The sequence below is a fragment of the Mustela nivalis genome, assembly GCF_964662115.1.
Source record: "Mustela nivalis genome assembly, chromosome: 2".
NCBI classification, from domain to species: Eukaryota; Metazoa; Chordata; class Mammalia; order Carnivora; family Mustelidae; genus Mustela; species Mustela nivalis.
In genome coordinates this window covers 25,333,850-25,357,269 of record NC_139021.1, presented here as the reverse complement: position 1 = coordinate 25,357,269, position 23,420 = coordinate 25,333,850, and the positions used below count along the sequence as shown (strand labels likewise).

At 35.1% G+C, this 23,420-nt stretch overlaps 1 protein-coding gene across 5 annotated transcripts in view; it reads right to left on the bottom strand.

The window, feature by feature from the left end:
* CSMD3 (CUB and Sushi multiple domains 3) overlaps positions 1-23,420 on the bottom strand; it is a 1,245,805-nt gene that overhangs the window by 867,711 nt on the left and 354,674 nt on the right. For all 5 annotated transcript variants that reach the window (XM_082720053.1, XM_082720054.1, XM_082720055.1 and 2 more), the window contains exon 5: positions 10,738-10,945. In XM_082720053.1, the coding sequence (XP_082576179.1) occupies positions 10,738-10,945 (208 nt within the window). The remainder of the gene's footprint in view (positions 1-10,737; positions 10,946-23,420) is intronic.

The window sequence follows — 23,420 nt, the reverse complement described above, 5'->3', positions numbered from 1 at the left end:
ATTTTTTTTTTCTAAAAAATTTTGTGACACAATTTCTTCTAATAGACCAAAATATACCCTAATCTAGCACATGGCTTTGTTCTAGTCTCCAGACCAAGCACATTCCCTCCTCTTTTTATTTCTTTTTCCAACCAACTTATCAATTCCTCTTTTAGAATTTTTTAAAATTCCTATATTTAGAGTCATATTCCATCCCTTCATCATGTTTACCCTTATTTTTGTATATATATGTTTTTCTTTCACTAAAATTTTGTGAGATAGTTTCTTCTAGAAACCAAAAAAAATCCAAAATCAAGTGGGTGGCTCTGTTCTATTCACCAGTCTATACGTATGTATGTATGTGTGTATGTCTATATATATATTCTTTTTTAATTTTAAATTTTTAATTTTTATATCTTTTTCCTTTTCTTCTCCCCCTTAGTTTTGGATCTCTTCTGATTTGGTTAGTGTACATTCTTCTGGGGTCTTTGCCACCCTTTCAGTAATTTATTCTCTCATTCATATATTCTTATTGGATAAAATCACAAGGCAGAAAAACGCACCACAAAAAAAAAAAAAAAAAAAAAAAAAAGGAGTACTAACAACTAGGGACCTAATCCAATACGGACATTGGCAATATGTAAGAACTAGAGTTCAGAACGATGATTCTCAAGGTGCTAGTTAGGCTCAAAAAAGGCATGGAAGATGTTAAAGAAACCATTTCTGGAGAAATAAAATCCATTTCTGGAGAAATAAAAGAACTAAAATCTAACAAAGCTGAAATTTAAAAAAACTATTAATGAGGTTCAATTAAAAATGAAGGCTCTTACTGCTAGGATAAATGAGGCAGAAGAGAGAATTAGTGATATAGAAGACCAAATGATGGAGAATAAATGAGCTGAGCAAAAGAAGGCTCAGCTACAGGACAACAATGGGAAAGTTTGAGACATACGTGATACCATAAGACAAAACAATATTAGAATATTTGGGATTCCAGAAGAAGAAAGAGAGAGGGGCAGAAGGTATATTGGAGCAAATTATAGTAGAAAATTTCCCTAATATGGCAAAGGGAACAAGTATCAAAATCCAGGAGGCAAAGAAAACCTCCCTCAAAATCAATAAAGAAAGGTCTATGTCCCATCATCTAATAGTAAAACTCACACGTCAGTGAAAAAGAGAAAATCCTGAAAGCAGCTTGGGACAAGAAGTCTATAACATACAATGGTAGAAATATTGGATTGGCAGCAGACATATCCACAGAGATCTAACAGGCCAGAAAAAACTGGCATGATATATTCAGAGCACAAAATGAGAAAAATATGCAGCCAAGACTACTATATCCAGCTAGGTTGTCATTGAAAATAGAAAGAGACAGTAAAAAGCTACCAGTACAAAGAAAAACTAGAAGAATTTGCAAACACCAAACTATCCCTACAGGAAATATTGAAAGGGGCCCTCTAAGCAAAAAGAGAACCTGAAAGCGGTAGACCAGAAAGAAACAGAGACAATATAGAGTAACAGCCACCTTACAGGCAATAAAGTGACACTAAATTCATATATTTCAATAGTTACCCTGAATGTAAATGAGCTAAATGCCCCAATCAAAAGGCATAGGGTCTTATAATGGGTACAAAACAAGACCCATCAATATGCTGTTCCCAAGAAACTCATTTTAGACAAAGACACCTCCAGATTTAAATTGAGGGGGTGGAAAACAATTTACTATGCTAAAGGACATCAAAAAAGCTGGGGTGGCAATCCTTATATCAGATAAATTAGATTTTAAGCCTAAGACTAGAATAAAAGATAAGGAAAGACAGTATATCATACTTAAAGGGACTATCCAACAAGAAGATCTAACAACTTTAAAGATCTATGCCCCTAACATGGGAGCAGCCAACTATATAAACCAATTAGAAACAAAATCAAAGAAACACAGCAGCAAATAATACAATAATAGTAGGGGACTTTAACACCCCCTCAATGAAATGGATAGATATACAAGAAATGAATAATAGGAAATAAAGGCCTTAAATGTCACACTGGATCTGATGAACATCACAGATCGAACATTCCATCCCAAAGCAACAGAATAGACCATCTTCTCCAGTGTACATGAAAAATTCTCCAGAATAAATCACATCCTGGGTCAAAAATCAGGTCTTTGTTGGTATCAAAAGATTGGGGCATTCCCTGCATATTTTTGGACCACAATGGTCCAAAGCTAGGACTCAATCACAAGAGAAATGTAGGAAAGAACTCAAATACATGAAGGCTAAATATCATCCTATTAAAGAATGAATGGCTCAACCAGGAAATTAAAGCAGAATTGAAAAAAATTCATGGAAACAACTGAAATGAAAACACAACTGTTCAAAATCTCTGGGACACAGCAAAGGTGGTCCTGGGAGGAAAATAAATAGTGATACAAGCCTTTCTTGAGAAACAAGACAGGTCTTAGGGACAAAATCTAACCCTACACCTAAAGGACCTGAAGAAAGAACAGCAAATAAAGCCTAAACCTAGCAAGAGAAGAGAAATCATAAAAATCAGAGCAGAAATCAATGAAATAGAAACCAAAAGAACAGTAGAACAGATCAATGGAACTAGGAGCTGGTTCTTTGCAGGAATTAATAAGGCCAGACTTATCAAAAAGAAAAGAGAAAGGACCCAAATTAATAAAATCATGAATGAAAGAAGAGAGATCACAACCAACACTAAAGAAATACAAACAAGTATAAGAACATATTATGAGCAACTATACGCCAGCAAATTTGACAATCTGGAAGAAATGGATGCATTCTAGAGACAGATAAACTACCAAAATTAAACCAGAAAGAAATAGAAAACCTGAACAGACCCATAACCACTAAGGAGACTGAAGCAGTCATCAAAAATCACCCAACAAGCAAGAGCCCAGGGCCAGATGGCTTCCCAGGAGAATTCTACCAAACATTTAAAGAAGAATTAATACCTATTCTCCTGAAACTGTTCCAAAAAATAGAAACTCATTTTCTGAGGCTAGCATTACCTTGATCCCAAAACCACACAGAGACCCCATCAAAAAAGGAGAATTACAGACCAATATCCTTGATGAAAACAGATGCAAATACTCTCACAAAATACAAGCCAATAGGATCCAACAGTATATTAAAAGAATTATTCTCCATGACCAAGTGGGATGTATTCCTGGGTTGCAAGGGAGGTTCACCATCCACAAATCAATCTATGTGATACAATACACTAATAAAATAAAGAACAAGAACTGTTTGATACTCTCAGTAGGTGCTGAAAAGCATTTTACAATGTACAGCATCCTTTCATGATCAAAACTCTTCAAAGTGTAGGGACAGAGGGTACATACTTCAATACATCAAAGCCATCTATGAAAAACCCACAGCAAATATCATACTCAATGGGGAAAAGCTGAGAGATTTTCCCCTAGGGTCAGGAACATGGCAGGGATGTTCACTATCACCACTACTATTCAGCACAGTACTAGAAGTCCCAGCCTTGGCCTATAGACAACAAAAAGAAAAAAAAAAAAAAAAGAATCCGAATTGGCAAAGAAGTCAAACTCTCACTTTTTGTAGATGATATGATATTTTATGTGGAAAACCCAAAGACTCCACTCTTAAACCTCTAGAACTCATACAGGAATTCAATAAGGTGTCAGGATATAAAATCAATGCACAGAAATCAATTGCATTTGTATACACCAACAGCAAGACAGAAGAAAGAGAAATTAAGGAGTCAATCCCATTTTCAATTGCATCTAAAGTCATAGGATACCTAGGAATAAACCTAACCAAAGAGGCAAAGAATCTGTACTCAGAAAACTGTAAAATACTCATGAAAGAAATGGAGGAAGACACAAAAAAATGGAAAAACTTTCCATGCTCATAGATTGGAAGAACAAATACTGTGAAAATGTCTGTTACCTAAAGCAATCTACATGTTTAATGTAATCCCTATCAAAATACCATCCATTTTTTTCAAAGAAATGAAACCAATAATCCTAAAATGTATGTGAAACCAGAAAAGATCCCAAATAGCCAGAGGAATGTTGAAAAAGAAAGCGAAAGTCAGTGGCATCACTATTTTAGATTGTAACTCTATTACAAAGCTATCCTCATCAAGATAGTATGGTACTGGCACAAAAACAGACACACAGATCATTGGAGTAGAACAGAGAGCCCAGAAATAGACCCTCAACTCTATGGTCAAGTAATCTCCAACAAAGCAGGAAAGAATGTCCAATGGAAAAAAGACAGTCTCTTCAACAAACAGTGGTGGGAAAATTGGACAGCCACATGCAGAAAAATGAAACTGGACCATTTTCTTACACCACACACAAAAATAGACTCAAAATGGATGAAAGACCTCAATGTAAGAAAGGAATCTATCAAAATCCATGAGAAGAAAGGAATCCATTAAAATCCTTGAGGAGAACACAGGCAGCAACTTCTTTGACTTCAGCCACAGTAACTTCTTAGAAACAAAGATAAGGGAAGCAAGGCCAATAATGAAATATTGGGACCTCATCAAGATCAAAAGCTTTTGCACAGCAAAGGAAACAGTCAACAAAACCAAAGACAACTGACTGAATGGAGAAGATATTTGCTAACAATATATCAGAATAAGAGCTAATATTCAAAATCTATAAAGAACTTATCAAACTCAACAGCCTCAGAACAAACAATCCAATCAAGAAATGGGAAGAGGATATGAACAGACATTTCTGCAAAAAAAGACATCCATATGGCCAAGAGACACACGAAAATGTGCTCCATATCACTCGGCATCAGGGAAATACAAATCAAACCCACAGTGAGATGCCACATCACACCACTCAGAATGGCCAAAATTAACAAGTCAGGAAAAGACAGATGTGGAGAAAGGGGAGCCTTCCTATTCTGTTGGTGGGAATGTAATCTGGTACAGCCACTCTGGAAAACAGTATGGAGGTTCCTCAAAAAGTTGAAAATAGAGCTACCCGACCACCCAGCAATCACACTACTGGGCATTTACCCTAAGGATACACATGTAGTGATCTGAAGGGGCATGTGCACCCAAATGTTTAGAGCAGCAATGTCCACAATAACCAAACTACAGAAAGAACCTAGATGTGCATCAACCGATGAATGGATAAAGAAGAAGTGGTGTATATATATACAATGGAATACTATGCAGCCATCAAAAGAAATGAAATCTTGCCATTTGCAATGATGTGGATGGAACTAGAAGGTATTATGCTGAGTGAAATAAGTCAATCAGAGAAAGAGAATTATCACATGATCTCCATGATATGAGGAATTTGAGAGGCAGAGTGAGGGTTTTGGGGTAGGGATGGACAAAATGAAACAAGATGTGATCAGGAGGGAGACAAATCATAAGAGACTTTTAATCTCACAAAACAAACTGAGGGTTGCTGGGTGGAGAGAGTGTTTGGAGAGTGGTTGGGTTATGGATATTGCAGAGGATATATGATATGGTGAGTGCTGTGAAGTGTGTAAGTCTAATAATTCAGAGACCTCTACCCCTGGGGCAAATAATACATTATATGTTAATAAAAATAAATAATAAAAAATCAAAATATTAAGCCAAACAAAGAACAAAAACCGAAAGTGAAAAAATAATCTTTTGGCTTTATTTTCTCCTTTAGTCCTATTTCTTTGTTCACCTTTGCTTGCAAAAGTCCATGAAAGACTTATTTGTACTAATTGCGTGTAATTTCTCTTCTCTAAAAAGCTCTTAAAACCACATCAGTAAAATAGTCAACTACAAAACTCCTTTCATCACAGTAACCAATAACCTCCATATTATGAAATCCAGCAATTACTTTTGGAACTCATCTTATTAGCAGATCATCAAATTTGACACAATTGATTAGTTACTTCTTCCTATGTTTTCTTCATTTGGCTTCCAGAGAACCACACTTTCCTGGTATTCTTCCTATCTCATCAACATTCCTTTTTGAACACTTTCACTTGTTCTTCCTAGTTTTCCTGACTTTTGGAGCGTCCCAGAACTCAGTTCTTAGCCTTTTATTTTCTTTTGCTTTTTTTTTTCTTTTAATTTAACAATAACGTCCAATTCTAAACTTCCAAATTTAGTTCTCCACCCCACACCTTTAACTCTGAACTAATACCTTTGTATATTCAACTGCCTCCTTGAAATCGTCACCAAAATACTTACTAGCTATCTCAAACTTAACATGTTCAGAGTTCAGTTTCATTTAATCTTTCCATAAGTGTAATCAAAGGTCTTCCCAATATCAATGGATATTTCATCCTGTCAGGTCTTCAGAAACCTTAGAGCGAGCCTTACTTCTTAGAGCTATTGTTGCCTCTTCTTTTTCTTGAACTTCACATCTCATCAGGAAATTCACTTAACTTTATCTTGAAAGTCTGACAAATTTCATCATCTCCACTGCTATTTCATAATCCTAACAATTAAATTATCTTACCTAACTTACTGCACATAATGTCTATCTTTCTCCTTTTCCTTTCTATAATTTACTACCCACAAAGAAGCCAGAGTGATTCTTCAAAATTAAGTTTGGTCACTAGTGTGCTCAAAACCCTTTAATGACTCCCCATTTCACTTAGACTAAAAGCCAAATATGGGTCTTGAGTTGAGCTCCATTAATTATTATTTTTTCTACCGCTTTCTCGCATGCAACTTTTTTGCAGCCACATGACCTAGGAGCTATTCCTTTAACAGAAAGAGCTCCACTCTGGATTATATATTTTGCTTTAAATGCATTTCTCTCAGGAAAGTTTATTGCTGAGATTTCTGGTTGGGTAATGCCCTTCCTTTAAGACTTTGCTCAAATCTCAACTTCTCATTTAGGTAACCTCCATCATACCACAATTGCTTTACTTACCTCTCCTAAACCTACCTCACCTTTTCTTTCTTACCATTCTCTGGACAGAATGTGTCATTAACTTATTTATATTGTTTATTGTCTCTTTTTCCCTGATAGAGCATACATTTATGCAAAAGCAAGCCCTTCCATTACTTTAGTTGCTGATGCCCTAAGAACAATGTCTGCCATGCAGTAGATATCCAATAAATAATTCCTGAATGATCACAGAATGAATGGAATTCTAGAAAGAAACAAAAGATTAAGTTTGAAAACAATTTTAAAGAGTATCTAATCCAACTCTCCAACCCAAACTTTGTAAATAAGGTAATATCTAATTACTTTCCACCTCATTGCCCCTATCGTAGCACCTAGGCAGGTAATGCCAAATGCTATTTTAGTGTTGAGAGAAGGCTTGAACGTTTCAGAGGAAATAATTTCATCTACCAACAAACAGTCAAAGCTGAAACTGGAACTTGAGTTTCTTTGTGCTATGTCATTTTTCATTTCATTGCAATGCAATCAGTTGACATTGACTAGGCCTCATAAACTTTTATCATCCAGTAATAATTGACTGGATTCACTGCACTCCTGTTGGATCACACAGCGGTGCTGCTGACTATTGTTTAACAAACTAGAACTTACTGATTTACAATACACAGCTTGCAAGAAAGGCACTGGCAGGTAGTACTCTCTGGGCTGCACGATTTTTGGGCTGGCTTGGTCATGTTGCCAAAGTTAAACACAGGCTATGCAAGGCTTGCCTCACTGCCTGAACTTCAGGAAAAAAAAATTAAAGTACAGTAGCCAATACCAAGTCCCCAGTCCTTGAGTGAGGGACCTGAAGTCAAAAGAACCATTTATAATTTTTATGAAAAGAATGTGCGTGTCTCTCTTACTCATATTCTCCTTTGAATTCCATTATGGGTTGAAAACATTATATGAGCAATGCATAGGATGAACCAATGAATACCACCTGAAACATATGTTCTCATTTTCATGACCATAAATTAAAAAGACATGAGAACATTAAATGGTTTAAAGGAATTAGAGGGCCAGGATTAGACTTAAATTTTTAATTACTCACAGATCATTTTATACACCAATTCCATACCTAATACAATGAAAACAAATCCTGTTTTGTCACAGTGAAGTGGCTATACACAGTATTATTAATTTACTGACACTATGTATCTTCAAACTAGCATTTATGGAAATATAGTTTGGGTGTTTGTGTAACTTTCTAGAAAATTTCTAAATGAACTTATTGTTATTATTTTATATATATCTATATCTATATCTATATCTATATCTATATCTATATCTATATCTAGGATTCTGACAAGTCACCTAAACATTTACTGTGTTGTAGTCTGGACTCCTGGAACCAAACTGAGAGTTAGAGAAGAGAGGGAGGTGGGGAGATGGGGTAACTGGGTGATGAGTATTAAGGAGGGCACATGTGGTGATCAGTATTGGATGTTATACACAATTAATGAATCATTGAACACTACATCAAAAAGTAATGGTGTACTATTATGCTGGCTAATTGAACATAAAATAATAAAAAATAAAAATAAATAAAAAATAAATAACAGTAAAACAGTAAATTCTCAGTTACTGTTTTCTTCCTAACAAAGAGGGAAAAAAATAAAGTGTCCCAGTGCCATTTAATTAGAAAATTCAGAAAAGAGCAATTTGTGGATCTGATGCTATTATTGGACAAGCTACATTGTTCTAGAAACTCAGAAACAAAAATAGATGTTCATATAGAAATGTACAAATCCTTACTAAGAATGCACAATCTGAAAAGAGAATGACTACATGAACATAAATAGGATATTATGATCCCCAAAATAAATGTGTTCATTTCTAGACAAATTTGCTGGTTTCCAGAGCTCAGTGGAAACAAAGAAATGTTTTCTTGAATTTCCTTCTTTATATCTAGTAATCAAATATTTGGGGAGTTTAAAAACTCAGATTTTTAATGGAATCAGTTGCATACTAAAAGATAGTACAATTATTGGAAAATTCCTGGCATTATCATCTACCTTGATATGACTCCAATATTTATCACTGTACAAGTAGCAATTTCTAAAACAAGAGTTTTTGAATTTGCTAACATTTTAAACCTAGATTCTGCTGGGTCTCGTTGCACTCAGGCAAGAAATTATCATGGGAAGTGTTAATGTTATGTGACTCTGAGTATTGACAGCCTGAGGGTAGAAGAGAAAACAAGCAAACAAAAAAAGTGGGTATGGCTAGTGTGTAACTTTTGTCTTACCTTCAAAGGAATATATTAGGATGACAGACCCACATGGTGCTTTTGCTAAATCTCAGATAACTATAAATATATATATGTATATACATATATATATTTATTTAAACATTTACTTAGTGTCCTTTCAGCAGCAACCCACGATATTTTTTCTTCTTTCCTCACACTTTCCTTCTCTGGTCTGTGTGATACTTTATTCCTCCTGCATCTCTAAATGCACTTCCTCTGTGCCCTTTGCAGGATAATCCTGCTAAGCCTGGGCTTTATATCCTGCTATTGGTGCTCAGACTCAGTCCTAGTTCTCTCGTTCCTTCTCACTCCTCTAGCTAGCCAATATTATTGATGCTTATTTGTTCAATTACCTTAGATATCAACTACATCCTATCAGTTATGTTTTGATGCAGAACTCCTGAGTCATATAGACAGACATAGTTGTCTACAGATGGCTGTAATGGATCATCTCAAAGTAACCTTAAGCTAAATAGATATTAAACAATAATTCTTAATATTCGTAGCATTCTCACTCCAAATTTGACTTCCTTCAACAATTCCAAATCAGTGATTATCTCTACTGGTTTACCAACGTGGCAAGTCAGGAAATGATGTTTTATTTTAACACCACCTTCTTTTTACTCCTCAACCCCCTAAAGTCCTTTTCATTATGCCTCCTTAAATACCTTCTAACTTATTCTACTTTATTCTACTGCTTTATCTCCATCACTATCATTCTAATCCAGGCTACCATGATTTCTTCTTGGGTATAGCAATCACTTCTTCCTATAGCTAATCGAGCCTCACTTCAAATCAATCTTTGCACTTAGTAAGAATAATCATTTGAAAATTCACACCTCTTCATGTAATTGTATTTGATAAAACCCTTTAATATAGTCCCTCTGTTCTTGTCAAATCCTTTACATGGCTTAAAATGCCCATTCCAGTCTAGTGTTTACCAACTGCCTTACTATCAGTCTCATCACTCTTCACTCAGTGACTGATTCACAATCTACTTTACACTTCTATCCTATCAATGTATTCAGATTTTTAAAATAGTGTAATGAAATATTTTCTCCTAAAAATATTATACCACAAAAGCATATTCTGAAAATTCTGCAGTTGCCATGAAACCATGACTTGAAGTCTGTAAAAAACAGACCATACTACCCCAGATCATAATGTTTAATTTTTGCCTTCAGATAACAGATTGAATAAAAGAACTATCTACAAAAACAAAGGCAAATTATTTTCCAGACTATTCAAATCATTTGAAAGGAACCACCAACTGTGGACTGGCATGCTAAGAACATAGCTATAGATTACATTTGGAACTTTTCTTATAAAAGTTATTCTTAAGCCACATTACTTTTCAATGACTTATAATTAAATATTGATGGAAAGTTTCATCCTTCAGGATTCCAATCTATTTGATGTATTAGTACCCTTATCTTCAAAAATATCCCTCAGCTTTGACAGTTGCCCCTTACAATTTTCCTGCCACTCTAAGTTCTTTTAAATAACTAGACCTTTAAAGGCCCTTACACAGCTGTTCTTGGATCCCCAGTCAGCCTTAGGCAATGACATCGATGTTAGGTTAGAACAGAAGCTATTTACTTACCATATTGTAGGTGGCTCAGAACCTTCTATTTCTAGGTAATCATACTTTTCTTCCATTTGGAAATCAGTAAATATGAGTGAAATTGTATCCCCAGGCTCTGCTACAATGGTCCAAGTGCAATCAGCATTGTTATGGTACTCATTAGGAAAACTAGGGCTTGAAATGATGCCACTGGATCCTCTCATCGTTCCTCCACATGCATCTTCAGCTGTTAAAAACAAGAACAAGATGTCCAGTTATAAGTCATTAAGAAAATGAAATTAAAACAATTCTGTTGACAGTTTTGGATAAAAACAGCAGTCCAAATATTGTGACACAAAGTACATAGCATATAAATAAAGATTAAATAAAATGAGAAGTCCATGAAAACATTTTAAACACATATATAATTATAAACCATATCTTTATAATTTTATAATCATTAGTTAAAATATCAATGAAAGTAAGTAAAAATCTAAAGTTCTATTAGATCTCAGGATAACAGGACCAAGATTTCTTTTTCATTGATTAGGTGAGGAAATGAATAAAACAAAACCAAATGTGTTCTTAAGGTCTGTTATGGGAAATATTTAATCACTTTGTACACATTCATGGTAGGCTGAGTTTTATTTTTATTTTTTTAACGTAGGTATGTACAAAATAAATAATTTAAGAGAAAATATAATTTTTGTCAGTGACATTTTTCAAAAGCTTTTGAAAGTATTTGTGAAATTATACTTTAAATAAAGATACACTGAGGAGCCTGTGTGGCTCAGTTGGTTGGATGTCCGACTCTTGATTTTGGGTTGGGTCATGATTTCCAGGTTCTGGGACTGAGCCTCACGTTGGGCTCCACACCAGGTCTGGAATCTGCCTGTGATTCTCTCTCTCCCTTTCCCTCCCCTCCTTCCCCCACTTGCATGCATGCTTCAGCACTCTTTCTCTCTCTAAAATAAATAAAGTCCTTAAAATACATCACTTTTCTAGGAAACTTAAGAGAGAAATAATATAATAATTAATATATCTTTGGTAATGTATTCCTTATAATTCCGCCAAATAATGTAAACATATTTTGCTAGGTATTTATGTGATATATGTATTTACAATGTTATAAATAACTTTGTACTGGCTTTACATTAGGACCTATGGTTCCCATTTTCCAAACAGGGCTCATGGGTTCTCCACAAGTCTACTTTTGGCCAATGGTGTATGCTAACAGAGGGAATACTTGACCATCTATGTTTAGTGTGAGATGTGTAAGATAAAGTTCCTTGTTTTATAAAGACATTGAAACTATAAAATTTGTCTTGACATAACACTGTTTAGGAAAGTCACATTAATAGGTTACTAGTTTACTTGTACAGTAAACTGTCTCAAGATCTAGGCAGTTACCTTGAGATACTCAGAAAGTTCCATCAATTTTAATCAAATGTTAGAGGGAGAAAATTGGCTCTATAATGACCAAATATTATTTGGTGTAATGACTTATACTCCATAACTTTACTAGAGATGAACAGCACCCTGTTTTAACTCCATAATGGGCCACTGATAGCAAAATGCTTTGGTACCAGGAACATTATCACTATACTATATATATCAAATAACATTAGCTTCTTCCTGTTACTTTTTATGTATTTAACTATGTAATTCATAAATTGAAAACAGAAGTTTATTACTCTTAACAGATACTTAACTTTTATCACCCACTATTGTAAAAGTTATATTTATTTTCATTGCATGCCCTTTCTATATTTTCAAGTTTTGGGGGTTAATTAGAAAGAGGAAGTGGTCCTATTTAGACTATGAGGCATATTACTACAATTTTCTTGACAGAACACCCAGTGTCTTCCCTCAGTATCTTAACATTAACCTATGGTAAGCATGTCCTTCTGTAGCTTACCCTGACCCCAAACTACCTCTACTCTTTGTCTTCTCAGTACCAACTCCAAGATTGGGTAGCACTTTGGAAATAAAATGTTACACTATCATGTATTTGTAGTATAACTAGTACACAGCCTATTCAAACCATAGCTCTATGAGCTATTTATTTCCATGGCTCTAGATACAATCCCAGGTAAACATATATTTCAGTTAACATAAAAATTTTTATGGTATCCTCAGGGGTGTCCCATTCAGTTCCCTTGTTGTGGGGGGAATGTGTCTATCTGTTTGGCTGCCTCCATTTCTCCCTTACAACATGGATATAGAATAATTTACTTCCATCTTCTTTCCAACTACATCTTCTTATTTTTCCAGGTGGGCCTCTTGGGAAGGATCTAAGACAATTCAAGAGAACTCCCTCACAAAAGTCCTGTGTTTGGTAAAATGAAAACATACCTCATTTATTCATCCTCTGTGGAAATGAGGTTTTTTCTCAACTGCAGCCTTATGACTTTACCATCAACATTTAAGTATTTCAACCATGGTTTAATAATAATATACTGTTTCCCCAAACCTATAGGTCACACAAATCAGTTTCTTTGCATGGTTTCCTTGAAGTTTTTGCAAGCTCAAAGAAGAGAGAAATCAACCCAAACTCCTAATACAGGAGATGGATCACAATTTGTATAATAGCTCTCTTTAGGGACATTTTTAATTTACAGCAAAATAACCTCAATCTGAAAGTATGAATGACTTATACTTAAAAACAAGATGGGAATGCAGATCTTCCAACACTGAAATCAACATTCTTGCCAATTCTCATATCAAGTTCTTTGTTATGCACTCCTGTTTATCTCTTATCTCTATATAGATACTGTCATAGAATCAGCATCTGACAAAATCGTGAAATAGGTAATTTACTTTTGTATGGGTTAGATATATAACAGTTTGGCTAGGTGGCCCTACTTGAATGTTATAATCTTTGCATTGTGATTTGGCCTAGTTTTAATACAATATTTGTAAAAGCCAATACATTTCCTATAATCATAGATTGTTTTAGCAAATGATATTACATAAACTAATTTTTTTTTAATTTTATAACAGAGTTGGAAAAAGTGGAAGGCAGCATTAGAATAAGCCATAAAACCCTTAAATCCAATGCTGCACTTTCTCTGCTGAGTAACATTGCCTGGTCATGGGTCAAAGTGAGTTGGTCTTTGAGTTCATTTGGCACCACCCTGTCCTGGCCACTAGGCTTGCCTGCTGGATTAATGTTGCCTGCAAGATCTTTTGTCCAGCAGTTCACAGAAAGAGCAGAGTCACTCAGTTTGTTCACGAGAACCACTTTTTAACAAATTCCAGACACATAAGGGATCATGTTGGTTATCTGTACAAATCTGTGAATTTTGAAGTGAATTCATTTAGCCATCTGTTCAAAACATATCCATTGTGATTTATGAGGTACCAAGGGGGACTGTGTTAGTCTCTCAGACTATAGTGATAATCAAAAGTTAGAATAATCTCTGCCTTCATTGAGCATCCTGTCCAGTAGAGTGTGAGGTTCTAAACAAATGACAAACACTTAAAGTTATATTTCTGTCAGGCACTGTGAATAAAAAGCATTTAGTACTGATGTCATATGGTGGTCTTTGAACTAATTAGGGAATTCAGGAACACAGACTCTCCGAGGAAGTGATTGGAACACTGGGTATTATATATAAACAATGCATCTTGGAACACTACATCAAAAACTAATGACCTACTGTATGGTGACTAACATAACTTAATTTAAAAAACTTTAAACATTTTAAAAAAGAACCTGAAACTTCAGATTTGAAACCTGAAAGGTGAATAGTAATCATTAACTAGATGAGAAGCAGAAGGAAATGGGTTCTGAATAGGTATACTGAAACTTTCACTGGAGAAAGCCGGCATTCTCCAAACAAAAAGAAAATCCGTGCTGTTTCCAAGATAGTGGGGGGCTATGTGGTACTAAATACAGTTAGTTGGAAGGGCAGCTAGGGCCTAGACCTCATAGAACCTTTCCAACAAGCTTTTGGAAATTCTTTAGAGCTATGGAAAGTTATTGATGGGTTTCGGCAGAAATGACATGATTTGATTTGGGTTTTGAAAATATCGTTCTGATAGCTCTTTGGAGTTGACAGAAAAATAAGAAAATAGCAGATCAGATTAAGGGGTTGGATCAAGAGTTCAGGCAAATTTTTCCATGCTTTGTTGCTTCCTCAAGATAAACAACCTCTTGTTTTCAGTGTTGTAGTGTATTTTTACCTCAGTTCTTCAAAAGATTAGTTTGATCTCTGTAGGCATTTGGGAATAAATAGCATCATGACCAAATAAATTAGAATACTCTTCTTAGGCCTATTTTTAAGAATATTTTTTTTATCTAAAGAGTAAAGCAATATGATTGACTATCTTGGATTTATCTTGTAGTTAACTAGAAGTTGTGTTGGCTTCAAAATGTGGTTACTTATCATATACAGAATATAGTAGATACTAAAAAGGTTGGTTATTTCTCTACTCTTGTTCTGAGACAAGTGCATAGGTTGTAAGATTGAAAGTATGCTATTTTAAAAATATACTGGATGATGGAAAGTTGCATGTTAAGAAGCTTGCAGTCAATTTATTGTAAAACAGGAAGAAAACAACCTGTTTAGCCAATAGAATCAATGAAGAAAATGTGGTCTTTTAAGAATAAGATTTTTTTATTTAAATAATTATTCTGACTTGGGACTTACTCCAACAGTAAGGGGAAAATACTATTAACTCTCTTTAATTCTTAATGTACTAAAATCTATTGATAAAAACTATGGCTGTTAAATTTAAAATTCTATTAAACCTAATTTTTCTTGTTTGTAATAATTAAAACATCTTCAAATAACTTCTACTTCTTTAAAATAACTGAATTTATGTAAACTTGGTAAACAATCTCTTTAATCTCTCACCGATACAGCAGGGATAAAAGTCACAAATAAATTTAAAAATTAGTTGTATTTAAGGGCAAATATTAAGAAAAAAAGTTTAATATTTTTCCACAAATATATTTTTCCTAAAATTAAATTTTATTTACTTTCCATGTCTGTGACACTCATTTATATACTGAAAATACCAGACTTTGTTTTGGCTTTGGTTAGGAGATGATACATTTCATTTAAGATCTTGTAAATTGGAACTGCCACAAAACATGACAGTAAAAAAAAAAAGCATCAAAAAAAAATACATTAACACTTGAAACAGTTTTTTGTAGTACATCTTTGCAGATATTGATCTCATACTATGTTCTGCCCTACTATAAGTTTCTTCTGAAATAACTTAGGGATGGGGTACAGGGGTATTAGGAAATGGGCTTGTTTATCAAAAAAGATAAATTAACTGTAAATCTTAGAAAATGAGTACACTTGGTGAATTCCAGATGCTAAACATTCAATTCATATCAGACTATATCATGGGAAATTTTTTGCAACTCTCCCTTGTTAAATCTCAACCTTCTATTAGCAGTCAAGTAAAACTGACATCTACATAGATTCTTGTTCCTTTGTAGACAGGCATCATTGTTGTACCTCTTAATTAGACAAACTATTTAGATATTACATTAATTAATTATCTATTATATTACATAGCAGAGCAGCTGTTCCATCTCTGTGACTCTCCTTGTTTACATTTCGTAGTTCAGCCTTATGCATCTTCACGTTTTTTTTTTTAAATTTTATTTATTTATTTGACAGACAGAGATTACAAGTAGGCAGAGAGGCAGTCAGAGAGAGGAGGAAGCAGGCTCCCTGCTGAGCAGAGAGCCCGATGCGCGGCTCGATCCCAGGACTCTGGGATCATGACCCGAGCCGAAGGCAGAGGCTTTAACCCACTGAGCCACCCAGGCGCCCCTGCAACGTCATGTTTAAGGAGAAACACTGTTCTCATAGAGAAGAAAATTGAGCAACAGGGTAGTTAAATTGTACATCTTCTAGATTGGTAGTTTTATGTTTTTCAAGCACAACACATAATGCTGCCCCAAGTTTTGTGTTTTTTTGGTTTTTTTTTTGTCTTTATTAATTTTTTATTTTTTTATAAACATATATTTTTATCCCCAGGGATACAGGTCTGTAGGTCTGTGAATCACCAGGTTTACACACTTCACAGCACTCACCAAAGCACATACCCTCCCCAATGTCCATAATCCCACCCCCTTCTCCCAAACCCCCTCCCCCCAGCAACCCTCAGTTTGTTTTGTGAGATTAAGAGTCACTTATGGTTTGTCTCCCTCCCAATCCCACCTTGTTTCATTTATTCTTCTCCTACCCACTTAAGCCCCCATGTTGCATCACCACTTCCTCATATCAGGGAGATCATATGATAGTTGTCTTTCTCTGCTTGACTTATTTCGCTAAGCATGATATGCTCTAGTTCCATCCATGTTGTCGCAAATGGCAAGATTTCATTTCTTTTGATGGCTGCATAGTATTCCATTGTGTATATATACCACATCTTCTTGATCCATTCATCTGTTGATGGACATCTAGGTTCTTTCCATAGTTTGGCTATTGTGGACATTGCTGCTATAAACATTCGGGTGCACGTGCCCCTTTGGATCACTACATTTGTATCTTTAGGGTAAATACCCAGTAGTGCAATTGCTGGGTCATAGGGCAGTTCTATTTTCAACATTTTGAGGAACCTCCATGCTGTTTTCCAGAGTGGCTGCACCAGCTTGCATTCCCACCAACAGTGTAGGAGGGTTCCCTTTTCTCCGCATCCTCGCCAGCATCTGTCATTTCCTGACTTGTTGATTTTAGCCATTCTGACTGGTGTGAGGTGATATCTCATTGTAGTTTTGATTTGTATTTCCCTGATGCCGAGTGATATGGAGCACTTTTTCATGTGTCTGTTGGCCATCTGGATGTCTTCTTTGCAGAAATGTCTGTTCATGTCCTCTGCCCATTTCTTGATTGGATTATTTGTTCTTTGGGTGTTGAGTTTGCTAAGTTCTTTATAGATTCTGGACACTAGTCCTTTATCTGATATGTCGTTTGCAAATATCTTCTCCCATTCAACCACAAAAGGAAGTTTGGAAAGAACCCAAATACATGGAGACTAAACAGCATCCTTCTAAAGAATGAATGGGTCAACTGGGAAATTAAAGAAGAATTGAAAAAAATCATGGAAACAAATGATAATGAAAATACAACGGTTCAAAATCTGTGGGACACAACAAAGGCAGTTCTGAGAGGAAAATATATAGCGGTACAGGCCTTTCTCAAGAAACAAGAAAGGTCTCAGGTACACAACCTCACTCTACACCTAAAGGAGCTGGAGAAAGAACAAGAAAGAAACCCTAAGCCCAGCAGGAGAAGAGAAATCATAAAGATCAGAGCAGAAATCAATGAAATAGAAACCAAAAAAACAATAGAACAAATCAACAAAAGTAGGAGCTGGTTCTTTGAAAGAATTAATAAAATTGATAAACCCCTGGCCCGACTTATCAAAAAGAAAAGAGAAAGGACCCAAATAAATAAAATCATGAATGAAAGAGGAGAGATCACAACTAACACCAAAGAAATACAAACTATTATAAGAACATACTATGAGCAACTCTACGGCAATAAATTTGACAATCTGGAAGAAATGGATGCATTCCTAGAAACATATAAACTACCACAACTGAACCAGGAAGAAATAGAAAGCCTGAACAGACCCATAACCAGTAAGGAGATTGAAACAGTCATTAAAAATCTCCAAACAAACAAAAGCCCAGGGCCAGACGGCTTCCCGGGGGAATTCTACCAAAGATTTAAAGAAGAACTAATTCCTATTCTCCTGAAACTGTTCCAAAAAATAGAAATGGAAGGAAAACTTCCAAACTCATTTTATGAGGCCAGCATCACCTTGATCCCAAAACCAGACAAGGATCCCACCAAAAAAGAGAGCTATAGACCAATATCCTTGATGAACACAGATGCGAAAATACTCAACAAAATACTAGCCAATAGGATTCAACAGTACATTAAAAAGATTATTCACCACGACCAAGTGGGATTTATTCCAGGGCTGCAAGGTTGGTTCAACATCCGCAAATCAGTCAATGTGATACAACACATCAATAAAAGAAAGAACAAGAACCATATGATACTCTCAATAGATGCTGAAAAAGCATTTGACAAAGTACAGCATCCCTTCCTGATCAAAACTCTTCAAAGTGTAGGGATAGAGGGCACATACCTCAATATCATCAAAGCCATCTATGAAAAACCCACCGCTGCCCCAAGTTTTAAGGAAGAGAGTACATGTTTTGTGATTATAGGGAAAACCGAAGTGTCCTTATTTTCATTTCTCAGTCCAGCACCTTCAGCTTCTTTCATATCAAAACAGATAAAAGTAAATTCATCTTAGAATCACATTTATAATAACTTGAAGAAGAAAAACACTCATCATTCATCCAGATGAACACTTTATGGGAAGGGAAAGCTAAGCATAATGACACTCAGAATTGTTTATTCCTAAATACTCAAATATGCTTTAGAGGAAGTATCTTATCTTAATTTATATTTACCTTCCTAAGAGACATGTTTAGAAAATGAGAAGGCGATATAATGCAGTGAGGAAAGTAATTAATAAATATGTGGATTTTTACTTTAATATTTAGCTTAAAATCTCCAAATAAGAAAGAAAAAGCATCGATTCAATGATAATTTAAATTATTTAAAGATTTGGAGGAAAAATATCTTTCACTCAAGTGGGAGCTATGACACAGTAACAGGGAGCAAATTTACTAGCCTTTATTAAAAAAAAAATTAAAAACTAAGCAAAATAAGTTGTTTTTGTTTTTTTGTTTTTAACATTGCATTAGGGCCATACAGAATTGTGACTCTCACAAAGGAGAGGAATAAAGGAAGAAATCCCTAGAATTGCCTGGCTTTCTGTCTAGAAGCACATTAGGGACCAAGGGATTATCAGTAGAACATGATGCTCTCCTTGAGCTAAGTAGACAGTGTTCAGGAACCATGACATCCCCATTGTTGTAAGACAGGATTCAGAGAGGGAGCTCTACCAAAAAACAACTCACAAAATCTGCAATGTAGCACCCTGAATCTTTGCTAAATATGAGCAAATGCACATAAAGGGGGAAATTCCATGCAGACAGGCAAAAGAGATGAAGAATCTTTGTCCTAAATGGCTCTAAGAGAGCACACAGGGTTGGGTATTTTGCAAATTCCTCCAGCTAGGATAGAGAGTTGTCTTTAAGTAACCAGAGTATTCAGTAGCAATTCAGCAGGGATGAACTTCATTAGAGGGGCTAAACAATCCCTAGAGCAAAGTTTCCTCTAGAACTGCCATAACAAAATTTAAAAACAAACCTCAAAGACACTCTCTGAACCTAATGTAACTTAGCTTTATATCAGGAGAAAATCCAACATTCTTTAAAAGATGAAAACTTAATCCAACACTCAATAACTTAAAATTCACAATGTTCAACATCCAATAAAAAAGGAGGAGTCATCTCAAGAGGCAGAAAAATACAACCCATTACCAAGAAAACTATTACTCAATAGAAACCAAACAAAAATGATGGAGATGATGGAATTATTATAATTTTGTTCTATAATTTAAAGCAAGGCTTAGCAAACTACATATCAAACTCTATCTGAACTATACCCTGTTTCGTATTGCCTAAGAGATAGGCATGACTTTTATCATTTTAAAGAACTATAAAAACAGATGAAAAACAAAAATCAAAGATAAATAAATAATAGAGACCATAGCTACAATGCAAAATCTGAAATATTCATTACATAAACCCTTACAGAAAAAATAAACACAGTGAACATAGTGAAAGTTATAGTATATAGTATGTATATAGTAACCATATAAAACTTTAAGAGACAAAATACATATTATTCTAAATGAAAATAATTGCTTAATAGGGCTTATAACAATTAGATACTACAGAATAAAATATATTGAACTTGAAGGCAGGGCCACAGAAACTATTCAAAATGTAGGAAAAGAACAGAAGAACTTTAAAAAGAATTTCCATGTAGGAAAATATAAAGCATGCTGACATAAGTAATACTGAAGTTCCCAAAGGCAGTGGGGCAGAGTGGAAGCATGGAAAGCTATTGGAAGATATAATGGACAAAGGAAAATCCAAATTTGATGAAAATTAAACACCTACAGATGTAAGAGGTAAAGGGTTTTGGCATCCTGGTATGGCAAAGACAATTAGCTAAACAGCAAAATTCCTTTTTTAAGTTAATTAAATTTTTTATTGTGTTATATTAGTCACTATACAATACATCATTAGTTTTTGATGTAGTGTTCCAAGACTCATTGTTTATGTACAACACCCAGTGCTCCATCCAATACGTGCCCTTCTTAATACCCATCCCCAGGCTCATCCATCCCTCCACCGTCCTCCCCTCTAAAACACTCAGTTTGTTTCTCAGAGTCCACAGTGTCTCATGGTTCATTACCCCCTCTGATTTCTCACGCCCCCCCCACTTCACTTTTTTTTTTTTAAAGATTTTATCTATTTGTCAGAGAGAGAGAGAGGGAGCGAGAGCGAGCACAGGCAGACAGAATGGCAGGCAGAGGCAGAGGGAGAAGCAGGCTCCTTGCCGAGCAAGGAGCCCGATGTGGGACTCGATCCTAGGATGCTGAGATCATGACCTGAGCCGAAGGCAGCTGCTTAACCAACTGAGCCACCCAGGCGTCCCTTCTTTTTCTTTTCCAAATGTTCTCCATGTTATTCTTTATGTTCCACAAGTAAGTGAAACCAAAGTGATAATTGACCCTCTCTGTTTGGCTTATTTCACTCAGCATAATCTCCTTCAGTCCCATCCATGTTGATATAAAATTTGGTTATTCATCCTTCCTTATGACTGAGTAATTGTATATATGGACCACATCTTCTTTATCCATTCGTCTGTTAAAGGGCATCTTAGCTCTTTCCACAGTTTGGCTATTGTGGACATTGCTGCTATCAACATTGGGGTTACAGATGGTCCTTCTTTTTATTACATCTGTATCTTTGGGTTTAATAACCCGGAAAGCAATTGCACGGTCACGGGGCAGCTTTATTTTTACTCTTTTTGAGGAATCTCTACACTGTTTTCCAAGGTGACTGCACCAAATTGCATTCCCGCCAACAGTGTAAGAGGGTTACCCTCTCCCACTCTCACATGTTCTGTTGTAACCAGAGGTAGCTGCTCAAATAGACCAAATATTCTTGTGCTTCCTATATCTAGGTTCAGCCATGCAAATGAATTCCATGGCATGAGCTACGACTACAAGCTCTGCCTATGAAAACCCACAAGATCATACACTCTCTTCTTTACTGCTTATGTTATCAGGATATTGTGCCCCAAGTGACCTTAGCGGTCACAGGTTGGTTGAAGACTTTTTTCCACATAGGTACTTGAAATCTCTCTCTACCTTTAATTTTTAAACATTATAAAGGCAGGGATGCTATTTATTTTTGTCCACATAATATTTCTATTATTTAAAAAAAAGATATTGACATATAGTGGAGGTTTATATGAATGTACTGAATTAAATATAAAATAAGTAAATGAATAAATATGATTATTTGAACTTATCATGAAATTGGATTTGATCTGTGAACTATCCCTCTGTAGAGTAGAATAAAAAGAGAATCACAAAGAATATATCACTATTCCAAAGCAGAGGAATAGTATGGTAATTGCAGCAGAAAGTCAAAATTGAGTAGAAAAATGAGAGAAACTGCTAAATAAATTTTAAGAACAAAATGTATGTTGCATGGCAAAAGCTTCAAAATGAAAGGGCACTTAATTGAAAAGCTTATTGCTATTCAGCACCTAGAGGGTGGGAGTGAGTCAAGTTTTAGATTTTTCTCCATATTTAACTTCATTATTACACTTTATAGTGTAACTTCATTATTTACAAAACCATCCACTAGAATATTGATTCTCAATCATTAATCAATGATTAATCAATCAGATTAAATATACAGCTTAATGTATGTACTTAGCAAGACCACTTATACACAGGCAATAAACAACATATCAGTATCAGTATCTGAATAGACACTAAAATTTTAAAAACATCTCGAATAACATAAGTATTCAAATATTTAGAAATAAAAATTCTAAAAACACAAGAAGCCTGAGCAAAGCTCTACTTATATATATTTTTTTAAAGATTTTATTTATTTATTTGACAGACAGAGATCACAAGTAGACAGAGAGGCAGGCAGAGAGAGGACGAAGCAGGCTCCCAGCTGAGCAGAGAGTCCAATGTGGGGCTTGATCCCAGGACCCTGGGATCATGACTCAAGCAGAAGGCAAAGGCCTTAACCCACTGAGCCACCTAGGTGCCCCAGCTCTACTTATATTTTTGAGAGAAACTACAGATCTATATAAATAGATATTCTATGCTTTCAGACTGGTAATCTAAAAATGTTGGTACTCCTCAGATTAATCTATAGTTTTAGTGTAATTCCATTCAAAATTTTGCTTGTGCATATGTGTATGCATGTATATAAATTGACAACCTGATTTTTAAATTTACCTAGAATTGTGAAGAAAGCTAAGCATAATTAAGATAATCCTGAAGAGGAAAATAAAGCTAAATAAGCAGCATTTATGCTCATCATATAGCCACACTAATCAAATCAATGAAGAATTAAAAGTAAATACAGGCCAGTCAACCAATGGAACAGAATAAAGTCTTCAGTAACATACACACATACACATTTAAACACTTGATTTATGATGGGGCAGCACCATACAGCATTGAGAATAGAACATGTTTTCATTAAATGGTGCTGGATT